The following is a 15,489-nucleotide window of genomic DNA, read 5'->3' as shown; positions in this document are numbered from 1 at the left end:
ATGGTTTTATTTGAAATAAAAGATTCTTTACAGACTTATCCAATTAGCACGTTAAAGTAGCATCCTCCAACTCTACCATGACTCCTGAAAGAAGCTCATAAAATTATTACTTTTAATGGCTTTATACCCAGTTTGGTTAGAAATCCCTCTTCTTACACCTTCCTCCACCTATTCAGATCTTCCCAGAATTACCCTATTCCAAATATTACTCTTTTATCCTAATAAAACCTCCAGCTACCTATAAAGCTTCTCTTTATCTATTTCATATTAAAGTGTAAGTTGCTGATAGGTCTAAATACAAGGAGTGATGTCTCAAGAGGAATTCAGTTTTAAAGTGAGGTTCCTTTTGTTCAAAATTTTCCTTAGCTAATGTAGTGAGTGTAAATTAATGTAAATAGTGATCCTTAGCTATATCAGCAACTCTGTGCCCCAACCTCCTCTGGGGGCCACTGAAGTCTCCTGACCCCCTACATTCCAGAAATAGGGGTCAGCAACTGGGTGCCACACTTGTGAAAAGCTGTTGACCTCTGGGAGGGAGCTTGTATGGAAGCGAGTGTTAATTTTCAAAATGTGGCTGGTTGTGATAGCAGCAACCTCACCTCATCACAATGTCCCTTGGAATGTTTTCTCGTCAGAAGGTCTAGAAGTGATCTGTCATCACTGGTCAATGGTACAAGCAGCTCATTCTTGTATCTTTGCCCTTCTCCCCTGGACCTGAAACAAAACATACCACACTGCCTTCCTCACATGTGAATTTGCATGTGTTCAACCTCTGTCAGGGTTTCACCTTCAATGGCATGGTCAGAGCACCAAGAAATTGTATTTAACACATGAAAAATGAAAAAGAAAAGAAAGGTCATTCCTCCATGCCTTCTAATGGAAAGCTACAAAATTTGTGTTTGGGATATGCTATGTGTGTGCTTATTCTTGGAGCAACACTTATAGACATTTTAAATGATTACCCTCTAAAGTCATAAAAGGGTTTAGTAACACACTTTAATATATAATTTCTTAAGCACTTTTTAAAATAAAATACAGATATATAATTATAATTATCAATGCATGTATGTCATTTAATATAATGATAAAAAGCCTAGTCATTGAAGTGACATGTGATTAATATTTACAGAATAATCAAAAGGAAACAGCATTTGTACAATATTGCTAAATTAAAAAAAAGATTAATAATACTCGTATTAAGGTTTCATCTCAAACCACCAACAGCAGAAAGGAAAATGCTTTCCTTATTAATGCATATGTGTATAGATCATTACTTCCATGTTTCTGAAGATGGAAAACTCTTGTCCTCCTAGAATTATACCAAGCACTAAGGCTGGGATGTACTCATAGGACTTCTCCCAAGTCTTTTGTCAATCTATTAATACCATACACAAATATCTTATGTAGATCTACCTATTGGAAATATTTCATGTCTCTTCATGCTAATTTTAAATTTAAAAATCAAAATTAATTTGATGAACTGTTACAGAATGCATGAGGAAACTTATCAATATCTATAAACAGAGTCACATCCTCTGCAAATCCTGTTGAAATAGTAATCCCCAAAACATCTAACAGCTGTGCTGCTTTAAAGGCCATCAAGAGCTACACTCTTTCCCCATCTAAACTAGGGATGAGTTAAAGCAACTCTGTTTACCACTAAAGGCAATCACACTGCTTTCGCTTGGAAAATATATGAACTGCAATGAGTCGATGGACAGACACATTGTTTTGGTTTCTCAAACAGACATATGGTAATGTTTCTCACCATGCATTCATAGCCTTTCCTATTCATCTCATAATGAGCTATCAAGGTTACTTGTTTTGAAATTTTAAACCATGTATACATTATTTTAGGAATTTTTAAAAAATTAATGCTGTTTTCATTTTTTTTTCATTTTCAAAGTTAAAAATGCTGTTGAGGTTAAAAGTTTTATGGCTCCTTTATCATAATTGGTATCTTCCTCCTTAGTCCTCCAAGAGGGCCTTTATAGTACCGGGCTTTGGCCTTTGCACTACAGCCCCCAAAAGACAGATTGCTGGAGATAACCCCCTGAAATTCCTTACAGTTACTTAACACCATCAAGGCCTAGAATCTATCTGTTCTGGGACTCAGACAGAGAGACAAGGTTAAGAAGGGGAGAGGTTTCAATTTGTAGGAGTTACAAGACATAAATAAGTAGCATAAATGCCTTTTTCCTTGCTAATAGACTATGGGTCAGGAATCTCACAGCAAGATGGAAAAAATATCCTGAATGTAAAACCACACTATAAAAATCCAAGGGATAACTGACAATATTATTCCTCTTGATTTAAAAAGATAGACATTTCTTATTGGAATCAAAGAATTTGAGATGGATTTGTTTTCTCTTTGCCATTCAACTTATATATCCCTTCCCCAGTGAAAACTGGAACTTAAAAATGTTTACAGCACATTCTTTAATGGTCTACTAAATATAATCAGCAAAAATCCAAAATAATGGAAATTTATTCTTTGCAAATGAATAGACACCTCTTATATGCCCAATGGAAAATGAAAAAAAAAAAAAAAACAAAAAAAAACACAAGCCTCTCTTCCACCTTCCTTAGGGAAATAATTATTATGGGTTATGGATTTTTACAGAACCACAATCATATACTACCTGTGATAAGCAAACAAGAACACAAAAGCTAATTCTTCACGATTATAAATACTTCAGAACTAACACTAAGACTTCAACTGGCTTTTGCATTTTAGTTTCTCACACTGTGCCCAACAATAACAGAAATCACAAGATTCTGTGTGCTGGTAACTGCTGGTTATCAACACTCAAGTACGAAATGGCATAGAGCATTTTTCTGATAAACTGTTATAAGTCTTAGTCTGGTTCATATCATTGCCAAGTTTTAAGTTTGCTGTTTGGTTTTTGAAAGAGTCTGAGAATTCTGGTTAAACATACTACATTTATGTCAATACTCTGTGCAACTGGATGAAGTAGGGGGAAAAACAGAAAGAGGATGTGGTTTCGTAGACTTCAAAACTCCACATGCTATGTACAGTATACATATATACCATAGATAATTACAATCTCACCGTAAGTAAAAAAGAAAAGAAAAACTCAGTGAGCATTCATTTTCTATTATATGTACATTTTACAAGCTACTTCTTTTCATATTGCTTTAAAAAAAAAAAAGATAAAACGAAGACAGAAAATACATTAGATCAATTTGAATGTATATTAGACTTAAAGGTTTCATCAGACCATATGTGCAGACACTTGAGATGATGACAGAGTTAAACTTCCTAGGGTCCTAGAGTCAAAGAAACTCTGCTGGCCCCCACTGCTAAGCAGGTGCACTCCTTCCACAGGGGGCAACATCTGCCGATCAGTCATGGTCCCACTCGGTGAGGACCCCAAGAAACTTCCTTGGGAAGAAACAATTTTCTCAGGACTGGCAGCCAGTTTGGGGGATGTGGAGAAGTTATATCCATACAAGGCACAGGGGCTGTGTAACCTGAAAGTGTTATAGGAACCCTGATGGGTCTGGTTAGCAGCAAAGGCGTTGCTGGAGGGTGAAGGCATGATGTACTGGAGCTGAGGGGACATCCCCGAAATCTGCATGGACAGGCTGGTCTGTGGGCAGCTGAAGGTGTCCCCATCAGCACCACCCATCGACATGTTCACGGAGGCGCTGCTGCTCACGCCCACATAGGAGGGAGTCCTGGGTGGGGCGAAGGTCTCGCTGGTCTGGTTGGTGAGCCTATTGTAGGTCTCTGCCAAGGATGTGCTGTATCGGTTGAGGGTGAGGCCCGACCGGGTGCAGGCGGAGTAGTCAGCCGGGGCCAGACTGCACAGCTGGCTGGTATTGGGCCCCAGATGGAAGGCAGGAGAGGAGCAAGGGGAACCAGACAAAAGATGAGGGTGGGTGGCAGCAACGCCATTCCCAGAACCTTGGAGTAAGGTAGAGGAACTTGTATTTCCTACAAGAGAAGGTGAAATGTAAAGAGCAATAACTCCACAGCCATCTTTTCTTTTCAATTTTATAAACAGGAGCTAGACACTGCTTGTTACAAAGGGTGCTATAAAGATGAAAAGGAGATGGTTTCGGCTCCCAAAGAATTATAATTTAATTGAACTCTGGTGAAATATTTTAAACACAGATCCTCTCAATATTTTCATGGTAAGTTATTTCCCTAGGGAATTACGTATTTTTTTTATTGCAGAAATATTAGGACACTACCACACAGAATTTTCACATTTTCTTCCTCAATTAGTTTTCTCATTTACTATAATATTATAAATACTGACTTTCCCAAGCAATTTTATAAAATATAAATTTCATCTTACTATGTATCTTGTTCCAAAAGTATAGCCATTGGCTCTCTTCTACCAAGCTTTTACCTTTTCTTTCAGCAGAGCTTGCTCTGGATCAATATATTTGCTTGCAAGAAAAAGAAGGAATTCAAAGGATAGAGCACATCTTTCCTCAAACACATCTGCAGATGGCCACTGAAAGTTTGAGTGTGTCAATGACTATACTACACAGAACTTTACATTTTTTTCATTTCCAACCAGAAACAGGTTGGAGAATCACATGCTAACACAAGAACAGATGGCCAGCAAACAAACAGTCCTGTGAAATAGAGAGGGTGGCAAACCCTATATCCAATCAATAATGGTGATGGTGGCTGAATCTCCTCTCTGAATTTGCTGGCAAATTGGTGTTTGCAAACTTGACAGAACTTAGGGGGAGAGAAGAATTCCAATGGACTGGACAGGTTGTAAAACAGTCATTGCACTAGCAACAGTGTTTTATATAGCTTCTCAAAATAACCTAAAAGTCCAATTCAACCAATGATAATTATCTAAAACAAAGCATGCTAAGTTCTCCCCGGGGATCTGGGCAGGATCAGGAGTAAATAGCCTGAGTGTGGAAGTGGGCTGAGAGTCCTACCTACCCCAGGCAGAGAAGGAAGCACATGGAAGTGTCATTCCTATCCAGGCAACTTCTTCTAAGGAAACACTACCCTTGAGCTTGGGAGAAATACTCAGGGGTGAGCCCAGGGAAGTGTTCCCCAGTGTGCCCGACTTTCTCATCAGAAACCCTGCCTAGAGGCAACTCTGGTGAAGGAAGAAAAGAAAGAAGTTGGCAAGAAAAGTTGAACTAGAACCAGCAATGGCACTTTCTCATGTGGTGTACCTGGCACCAGAGCCCCCTAGTCCACCTATAATTTTAATAAGAGATTTAAGGTGAGGTGAAGGTCATGAAATATATAAACAGCCTAAGACATTGAAGACTTAACCTAAGACCACAACTGCTATTTTTTCTGGTCCATCACCATACCACATAGAAAGAGTTGGATCCTGTAATGGGAGGATGCTGGTGCTGAGGACGCCACTGTGAATAATGACTTGTTCATTTTTCAGTTCCTGAGCTTCCAGGCAGGAACTGGCTGTTTATTTGACTGGAAGACTGTGATTTACCTTGCTTGGGAATTCCAGGAATATCTTCAAAGGTGAGAGTCCGTAGTGAAGGTCTCCAGAATGCATACGACTCCACAAGGGCTTCCAAACCCATTCTAAATAGAAGGATCGGGATGGGGATGGACAAAAGAAGCTGCGTTAGGAGCACTGGAGCCTTCCTCAGGAATAACAGCTCAGAAAACAGCGGTGGTGGGGACTCTGGCAAGTGAGAAGCTTGGCACAGGCAGAAAGAAATGCTTCAGAGATGGGCTACCATTCCGTCACTAGGGCACAAGAGGATGACCACCCAAGAAGTCTTGTTAATGTGAGACAACTAAGCCAACCTTGGAGGATAAAAAGGCTGTCCCCTTGGGCTAAGTTGAGGTGAAGAATGGCCATCCTAGCTGATGTGACTCCAAGGCTATGCTGTGATCTGGAACCGACCCCCTTTTCCTGTTACATTACTTCCTCTCTCTGGTGAGGAAGTCTCTGCAACAGAGCATGCTCTGTGAAGCCACCTCTTTCCTAAGAGACATTTCTGTCCATCATTCGTTGCCTCAGCAGCCAGCTTAGAGGAGCGCTCATCCAAAGAAAACTGATTTCTCTCTCAGGGACTTGATCTCCATCACATCTGGGGCAGCCAAGGTGGGCTCTCACTCCAGCAACAGGAGGTCTGAGGGGCAGCACTGGCCTCTCAGCCCACGATGCAGGAGGATCATAGGAAGGTAGTCTCACAAGGCAGTAGGGTATACAGAGCTAGCATTAGCATCAAACATTATTTTTAAATTCCTACATACCCTTAAAGGATGGACACTTAAAGAGACAGAACAAATTGATTATGGACTATTTACATGATATATGCATATTTTAAAACAAGGGCAACCACTCTAACTACTGATATATGTGTATATATCTCCTACCTTGTGATTCAGAGTCTTCCATTCCTTATATCATATAACTAAGTCCTCTAGGTTCTGGAAATGAGGACCTTCATTTAACTAGCCCATTCTCAAGACCTCACCACTTTTCCCTCAACCACCTCAGCCCTAAACAATTTATTAATGTAATAACATTGGGCTTTTCATGAAACATATAGCTCCACTGTAGGAAATGGCTGCTTCCTGGGTGTCAAACAATACTCAGACATCTCTTGTGATTGTTAGATACAGTTTTATTTAATATACATATGTAATCTGTGTTTAATGTAGATATTAAAGATAGGTCCATCTCTAATAGCTTAGACTCAGTGTGCTACCTCCTCTGCCTTCCCTGCATCTCTAAGTCAGTAACTATGAAATAAGACTAAAGGACACTCCCTCCCCTCAGACAATAAGAGTGGTAAGTGATGTGTGCAGATAAAATCATCTCACATGACCTGCCCTTCTCTACTAAGGTTTTACACATTGAATTTGCTTCTTTAGAGTGATCAGGGTACAGACTCATTAATTTGTTGATTTCTGTCATGACTCTATAGGAGCATTACTACTTCATCTTAGTGATGGGAAATAGCTGTGTGTGTGTGGATGAGTGGTGTGGTACATGCACAGGCTCACATACATGAACTATCCTCATAGGAGATACACATGGACCTGACTCATCTTTGAAGTCACAGGTTCAGGGGGATCCTGCTCTGGGAACACTTGCAAGAGCCATCACCAGTGCCACACAGGTGTTAGTACCGGGCACAGATGGACCTGCATGGACCTCACCTGGACTGCGCTGAGAGAGAAGGGCAGACTCTGGCTCCAGCTGTAATCAGTGTGCCACAGAGAGCAGTGTTAAGGACCCTGGATTGAGGGTCAGGAGAACTGAATTGAGACTGAAATGCTAAAACTCACCATGTGACCTTAAGCAATTATTCTAACCTCACTGGATATCAGCTTCCCACAAAGTGAGGATTAGAATACAAAAGCTTTGAATCCTGTCCTAGCTCTAAAGTTGTTTGCTATTAAGTGATTTTTCCCAAACCAGACATCATATCTGTGGCTGAACCACAAGCCAAATCCAAGACCACTCTACTGAGTAACATTTTGTGTACATTGAAGTATTAATTAGGGGGGAGTTTGGCAGCCTGTATGTAGCCTGCATGTCATTTAATACTCTACTATCAAATGCTAGATGCTATTTAGCTGATTACTCTATATTTAGCTTATACTAATACTAAATTTGTATGACTTTCTAAAAACAAGCTTTTTTGAATGTTAGGACACAATTTTGTATAAAACTGCTTTTTTATTACCACATAGATGAGTTTCAGTAATCATAGTTTTAAATATTAAAGATACCAAAGTTGTCCTGAAGTGGTCTCAAAGGAGATTTACTAAGAGATAATTAATGAGCAGCCACCAGACTTAAAAATTTATTAACTATAGAGATGAGCATTATTGCATTACTTGCGTTAGCAGCGTACACTTTATTATGCTTCAAATACAAATCTATAGACTAAATTCTTGGCGGGGAGCTATTGATCATCCCAAACACAGACCCTCTAAGTTTTAAAGAGAGGTTCTGAAGGTGACATATCTACAAGTGATCTAATTTGGATCTATTGATATTTTTCTTGAGGCTGCTGTTTCACACTGCAAGTTCCAGAAAGGATTTGAAATATTTTGCAGGAAACAGTTATAAAATATTTATTAGCTGAATCTGGACTTTTTTTAAAAAAAGCCTTCATTTTCTCCAGTAATGGAGACTTTTCCTGTCTAGTTAAAGAAAAGATAAAAGGCACCTCCTGCAGGAGTGTAGCCAAGGCGATAATTTATACAAGATGCCTTTGAACAATTTCCACATTTTATCACCACCCTAATTTATGCTATCAAATGGCCAAGTTTATTTAGTAAAATGGTTATGTTTTTCCTGAAGTATTTAAAGAGAAGAAATTTTTGTACCTTCCTGAGTAAAAAATTTTATAGGGTCAAACCTAAGGCCTAACTGAAGAATGAAACTATTCTCAGCACATAAATTCTCTTTCACGTAGCAAATGTCTTGCAGGAGAGCTTTTAAGGGTTGAAGCTACTGATTCCTATAAAATAGGCTGTACAACCGTAAATAGCCAGGAAGGGATAATTTTTAATTAAAGCAAATTGTTTTATAAAGTTTAAAAAATCACAAGTCCATGTTTATTTCTTATCTTGCTTAATTTGTTTATTTCATATATGGGGGAAATAAAAATAGAATTTGATTAAAAACTAATAACAACAGCCACAGAACAAGGGATAGTAAAGAAATATACTGAACTTTTTCTCATGGGCTTTCTTCTCTAATATATATATATATATATATATATATAATATCACTCCTCCCTAAAGCTCTCAGCACCAATGTACCCTCCAAGTTTTAAATATAACTTGGGTTCTTTTTTTTTTTTTTTTAAAGGAAAATAGTACATAAATTAGAAAGCTTTAAAACTGATCAAATTCCCTCTTCTCCAGATAAGTGCCTTTTGCATTTATCAATGGAAAATGTTAAAATCAAATATTTTTAAATGGGGGATATTGGTTTATAGATATTTAAAATTCCAAAAATGAGCAATGAAGAGCTTAAATATGAGAAGCAGAAGAAATAATTTTACTGAGAAGAAAAGTGAAACTATTCACTACCAAGAAAGCTATGTATAGGCCCAACATGTTTGCCCTATATTAAACTATTGTTTAAACATTTGAAGCAAAATAAAGTTTTAGCAAAATTTAAAAAGTGTTAACACATAACTCATTATTTTATGTATATCCATTAAAAACTCTAAAAGTTTTAGAGTCAATAAAGAAATAATAGTAAGCACCATGGATGCCATGCCTCTATACTCCTGAAACAACCAAAGGGAATTAAAATATCCATCTTAAACCTAGCATTTTGACCTCACCAAACAATAGACTTAGTAGCTGGCTTTCACCAAAGCCACTGATTTTTTCACTGAGCAAATTTAAAACAAAAATAAAAACAAAAGATGCCTTTGCATTATGCTGATGTTTATAGAAGTCTTTCTGAAAACTTATCATATGCAGCCTATCATCTCACTTCTACATGTAGGTTTATTCACTATTATTATCTACCCAAAATATGCCTTTGAAAATAGTTTTAAATTTATCGGGTCGCAGCAGCGAGGTCTTGCTTAGAGCTCGCCTACTGGGGAACATGGACACGGCTCCTGGCTGTGTACTCTCCATTCCTCAGTGCTGCCCTCCTGAAGTTTCAGTGAATTTTAATAAATGCATTCTCTGCTTTTAAAACAAAATAATTACAAAACTGAAATATATGCAAGACTCTTAACTGGATAAAAACTATTCTGCTCTCACCAAAACCACAAGAAGATTCCACCAAAGTATTTGTCAAATTAGAGAAGGAGTCCCCCAAAGGCTCCCTCAGTCACCCCACCAGTAGCCATCTCTCTTTCTAAACTATTCAACTTTCAGAAACTCCTCTGAGAAGCAAAGTTCACCAGGAGCTAATGTCACATAACAAAAGCCAAGCAAAGTTTTTCTCCACATTGAAACAGACATCTAAAAACACAGAATAATTTTAATACAGCCACATCGGAGCGTAGGAACACATGCAAATCTTCCCACACAGTGAAGAATTTCAGAGGGAAGACCTATTATTAGTCTTCTTGATCGTCCTGTACCAAGTTAAAAGCTACTCTCCAGCCCTGACCGGTTTGGCTCAGTGGATAGAGTGTCGGCCTGCGGACTCAAGGGTCCCTGGTTCGATTCTGATCAGGGGCATGTACCTTGGTTGCGGGCACATGCCCAGTGGGAGTGTGCAGGAGGCAGCTGATTGATGTTTCTCTCTCATGGATGTTTCTAACTCTCTGTCCCTCTCCCCTCTTCTCTGTGGAATGTCAATGGAATATATTTTAAAAAAATTTAAAAAAATTTTTTTTAAAAAAAGCTACTCTCCAAGTAGTATTTTAGTTGCCTTTTAGTCCTCACATTGCATGGTGTTGTTTAAACAATGCCATTGCATAGAAAGATGAAATCAAGTTTCTGTAAGCACTTGCTTGAGTGTATTCTGAGAAAAGGTCTTTACACCTGCCTTGTCCAATTAATCAGCTGAAAGAACTAAAAATCTGGGCTACTACCTGCGTGTCTTCTTTCTACAATTTTAAATGAAATTGTCTCTAAAATAAGATAATTGGGGATTTTAACTTCATGTAGACACAACCTATCAATACCAAGTTTTCAAAGAGTAGTAGAATAATTTCTGGAGTAAAGTAATAAAAATTTCTCAAATACCTTTTTAAAAACAAAATGCTTTTAAAAACATTTAACTCAAAGCCTTACCCTGAAAAGGCATCTGGAGAACGTTAGTCTGTTATTACTCTCTACTACTATCAACAGTTATTTTAGAAAACGTTGCACTGAACTGTACTGGAATAAAATCATATCAATAAATTCAAAAGCTCTTGGCACACAGACTAGGGTGATCTGCTTTTTGATAAAAGTAATAGAGTGGAATTCATTATTGTAGCTCTCCCACTTAGTACAAGCACCATAAAACACGACACAGAAAAAATAAACAAGTGTGTGGCTGTCAGCAGAGCCAAGACAAATTTGGAAACTAAAGAATATCAGCTCTCTTGGCAATGGGGAGTAGTTTCATATATGAGTTGGAAATCTGAGGGAACAAGAGACCTGCCATATTCCAAAGACAGAATCAATAGATAGTTGTGACATCACTAAGCAAATTTTAAACCAAGAGCAGATGCAGAGAGGATACTGACTTGGATATGGAAGCCCCTGGGCCAGTAAGAGCAACCTTCCTTAAGGCCCCTTCAGAGGAACATGTGCTATACACGCTGAGAACTCTCATTTTCACCACAGCATCACACATCAAAGTTCACCTTAAGAATGGGCAGGTCACAACACTACACCCAAAAAATAAGTTATAAACAAGGCCTAGTAGTATTAACAAATTTAAACCCTCATCAGAAATGGTTTCCTAACCATGTCAGTAAATTTAACTATTTATTTTGTAATGGAAAGGTAACAATAAAAATAATCAAATATATTTACCACAACCAGAATGTTCTTCACTAAGACTTACCTGTTACGCCCAGAGTCTCGGAAGCCTTTGGCAAATGGATTCCTATCTATCTTCAAGCGAGTAATCTGCAGAGTGAAAAAAAAATCACATCGAACCTTATTATAAATGCCAAGTAAGGTTATTAAAAATGGAAATGAGGGAAGAACTACAAGTAATTCCAAAATTAAATGTCAGGTGATTCTAGTGTTCCTCTCTCATTTCCCATGTATTTTATTATCTTAGCAGCAAAGCTAGAAGAAAATTTCAGAAATCACTCAGATGTTTATCTATGAAAAAGACATTCCCCACCCCTAATTCAAGCACTGTGAATAAAGTTTGTTTTGCTGTTAATATGCCTAGAAAAGGAGACAACTTGCCCTTTGTTTTCCAATCTCTCTGAACCAAAGTTCTTCCCTTTAACTCTGTGATATAGTTTAATCCTGCTTCTCTTACAATGGTAGTGATGGGAAACAGCTCATCTCCAACTTCAATTTAAGGGCCATTTATATGCCTGTATATTGTTGAGCTCCTGCATATTCTTCTCTTCTTCAGAGTTAGGAATATACATACCATTAACTTTTCTGCCTCTCTATTTTTCTGTCTCTCCTTGAACCATCTTTATGACTCTCATCGGAAAATTTTACTTGTTCCTCTTTTATCTATGGAGTCCTGAACTCACCAAGTACTTAACCAGCAGTAACCACTATTTGAAGGTTCTAATGGGATTACATCTTATGCATGTAGTAGAAATAAATGATATTTCAATTTTTACTACAGTTCTATGACTTGTTGACTCATAACCAGCTTTTTGCCCACTCAGACCCCAAGATTTGGGGGGGAAATGTTTACAAATAGTCTAGTCATCTCCATTAAAAATACTTTTTGTTATATCATCTTGCAATTAATACTAGTAAATGGAATCTCATCTATTTCTTTCCAGATCTCCACTTTATCCAGAGGAATTTACAGCCTATTTTCTAAAAAGCACATCATGCTTTGTTTCCTCTGTTCCTTGGTTTAGCAGAATCTACAAAATTAATGAACATACTTCTGACTGTACCATTTTGGTTGAGGACAAACAAACACTGTTGGATAACACCAAGGCAAAGAAAGGTATCTTTGGAAAGTCATCTTCAATGTCCCTATATAGTCCTGTGTGTGCTCTCAGCCATCCTCCAATCAGCCATGTAACACCTGACACATACGAGTTCCATATGATAGGCTTTTAGTATGTCGATAAAACTACATTATAAATTATATAATGTAAGGGTTTGCAAATTAATTTATTGTGTCTGCCACTCTCTCATTGAAGGAATTCTTTATAATTCATTATAGCTCAATTCTGTGTTCATTAAATAATGTTTTAAAAACATTAAATAATTTAAATATACATTTAAAACAATATTTTTAAAAAGAATACAGATTTATATAATGGTACCATATCTAAACAAAGATATATAGCACAATGAACATTATCATTATTTTTATTACTGACATCACATCTATTGAGTGCATACCATGTAGGCTGTACGAAGAGTTTTATGCATATCATTATGTTTAATTCTCATAGCAACTCATATGTAATTATCCCAATTTTATGTTTCTTTTAAACTGAGGCCTAAGTATTCTGTGATCATAAGTTTTCTTGGTGGTAGAACTGGGCTGGGACCCCAGGCTTTAGAGCCGATGCTATTAACCACCAGACTAGGCTGCTTACCAATTTTCCATAAGTTCTTCAGAATAGCAGCTGGGAAGTTTAAAAATAAACATGATTGCATTTTATCATTATCAATTTCCCTTCTTTTAATTTTTCCACTTTCTTAATCGATTTGTCAGCATTTGTTAAGTGGTTTAGTCACTAACATGAACCAAGAGCTCACAGAGGCTGGGAGAAGAAACACACAAAACATTTAACTCAGTTAATTTTTGTGTGTTTGAGAAAGAGACAGTGACAGAGAAAGAAAATGAAATGGGGTTGGGTACTAAATGACTCTGCTCTTTTCTCCACATGCATTATATTTTTCCTTTAAAAATATTCATTTTCTGCACCTAACATATTTTAAGAATATCTTCTAGCTCTTCTAAGGGTTAATTTCCTGTTGCTTCCAAAGAGCCTGCAGAAAAGCCTGACAATGTGAGTGTGAGAGGGCAGGGGAGCTTGGCAGTGGGACTGGTGCCTGCACAGGGATGAGAGTTGATGAGCCTCTCAGGCTTAAAGGAAGTCACACAGGATGGGATCCATATCTCCTCAGAAGCTTTAAAACAACAGAAACCACAACAGAGAGAGATTATAAAGCCTTAAGCTTTTAACAGAGATGTATAGAAATTGAAAGAGAAATAGAGATCTAAAATAATTCTGCTGACAACTGAAATTCTTTTTTAAAATGTACCACAAGCCACATCAGCCTCAACTACATCCCTATTTCTTATAAAAACTGACCAGAATTGCATGGATTAAATAATTGGTTTGATTGAATTCTCCACCTACTTAACACAGCCTTAAAAATACATGTATGCTTACCCATACAGACAAGAAATATTTCATTTATCAACTTATTCCAAAATTTAGGAAAGGATTACTCCACAATTGCTGATCTCTCAGACGATAAACATATGCATTACCTTCTATCACAATTAAAGTGCATCTTGAAAGAAACTGACCTTTTTGTATATATCCCCAAATAATTATAAAGGATAAATGCTCCTGAAATACTTCTCATTATATATGGGTTGTAGTTTTAAAATAAGGTGAACTACTAAATCCCATGCTCGATGATACTATTCACTTTTCATATTCCACATGTCTATTTCCTAGACAATACACACACTTTCTAATTTTACTATGACATCATGATTCAATATCACAAAATGGAAAGTAAACCTACACTGTCAGTCATGAGACACATTCTTGTCTAAAAAAAAATCCTCAGTAGAGTAGCCTTACTTGAGGAATCATGGATAAAGAATTTTTACTACAATATGTATACCCTGGACATCATCTATGACAAATGCTTTATGGCAATTCATAATGTTTAGGTACAGTAAAAGGATAGCTAGCTTTCTATTTACAACTGAAATGGAAGTCTAGAAAGATACCAATTCTAAGAACAATACCTGCTGATTCTGATAGGCCGTGACGGTGGTGAATACAGTTTCGGGAAAGGAGAAGGCTTTCACTCCTTCCCCAGAAGGCACAGGCTTGATGGGAGAAAGGTCATCTCCACAGTCTTTACGGATGACATGGACGCGTGGTTGGTATTTGTGCATAGAATGAAGAATAATCTATGTCAAGGAAAGAAAAGTCAATTTGTCAGGAACTTGTGCCCAATCTCAATACCATTATAAATATTTAATATGTAAAATAAATCACAGTTGGGAATTAAAATTTCCAAGGATGCAGAAAAGCCAATTTAATAAAGTATATCAAAATTGGAAGAGAGCTAGGAAGTTATCTGTTACATGTGCATAAAAATACAAAAAAAATCATTATTTTGGTGAAATCCAGGGTATTTAACATCATATTTTCTGTTTCTAAAAATACAAAAATAAATTCATAAGTATTTTACTTCTAATAAGCCAAATTGGAACATAGAGTCGAAACCAATTAAACTAAAAGTGAGATGAAATGATTATTTAAATTCCACCACACCCATCCCCTAAAAAAATAAATATTTCACACCAGGGTTTTCCACAGAGAACATTCTTCCCCTATTAATGACTACAACATGTCTATTAAAAGGCAAAGGGAAGTTTAAGGATACCCCAAGGTCTGCCTTATATGTGGTTCACGAAGTCTCTGGTTTGTCTAGAGAGCCCAGGGTCCATGCCTCCATCACAACAAGGCTTTCAAAACCCAGATACTGGGGGATAGAAAAACTGGTGCTCTCAGACTCTGCTGGAGGAATCTAATAATATGCTCTAACTGCCTTCTACCCAGGGATTCCACTTATGAGAATTTATCCTAAGGAAATATTCAAAATCCAGAAAAGCATTTCATGTACAAAGATGTGCAATGTGCCCTTTACAA

General features: G+C 37.3%; 1 protein-coding gene across 1 annotated transcript in view; it reads right to left on the bottom strand.

Annotated features, from left to right (window-relative positions):
* Positions 1–978: 978 nt before the first annotated feature.
* Positions 979–15,489, bottom strand: part of TBX18 (T-box transcription factor 18) — a 28,861-nt gene continuing 14,350 nt past the window's right edge. The window contains exons 5-8 of the mRNA XM_080665533.1: positions 14,577–14,744; positions 11,484–11,548; positions 5,466–5,560; positions 979–3,961 (exon numbers count right to left, since the gene is read on the bottom strand). Of these exons, the coding sequence (XP_080521659.1) occupies positions 3,237–3,961; positions 5,466–5,560; positions 11,484–11,548; positions 14,577–14,744 (1,053 nt within the window). The 3' untranslated portion in view covers positions 979–3,236. The remainder of the gene's footprint in view (positions 3,962–5,465; positions 5,561–11,483; positions 11,549–14,576; positions 14,745–15,489) is intronic.

This window comes from Plecotus auritus (genome assembly GCF_963455305.1).
Source record: "Plecotus auritus genome assembly, chromosome: 4".
In the NCBI taxonomy this organism is placed as follows: domain Eukaryota; kingdom Metazoa; phylum Chordata; class Mammalia; order Chiroptera; family Vespertilionidae; genus Plecotus; species Plecotus auritus.
This window is presented reverse-complemented; position numbering and strand designations above follow the sequence as displayed.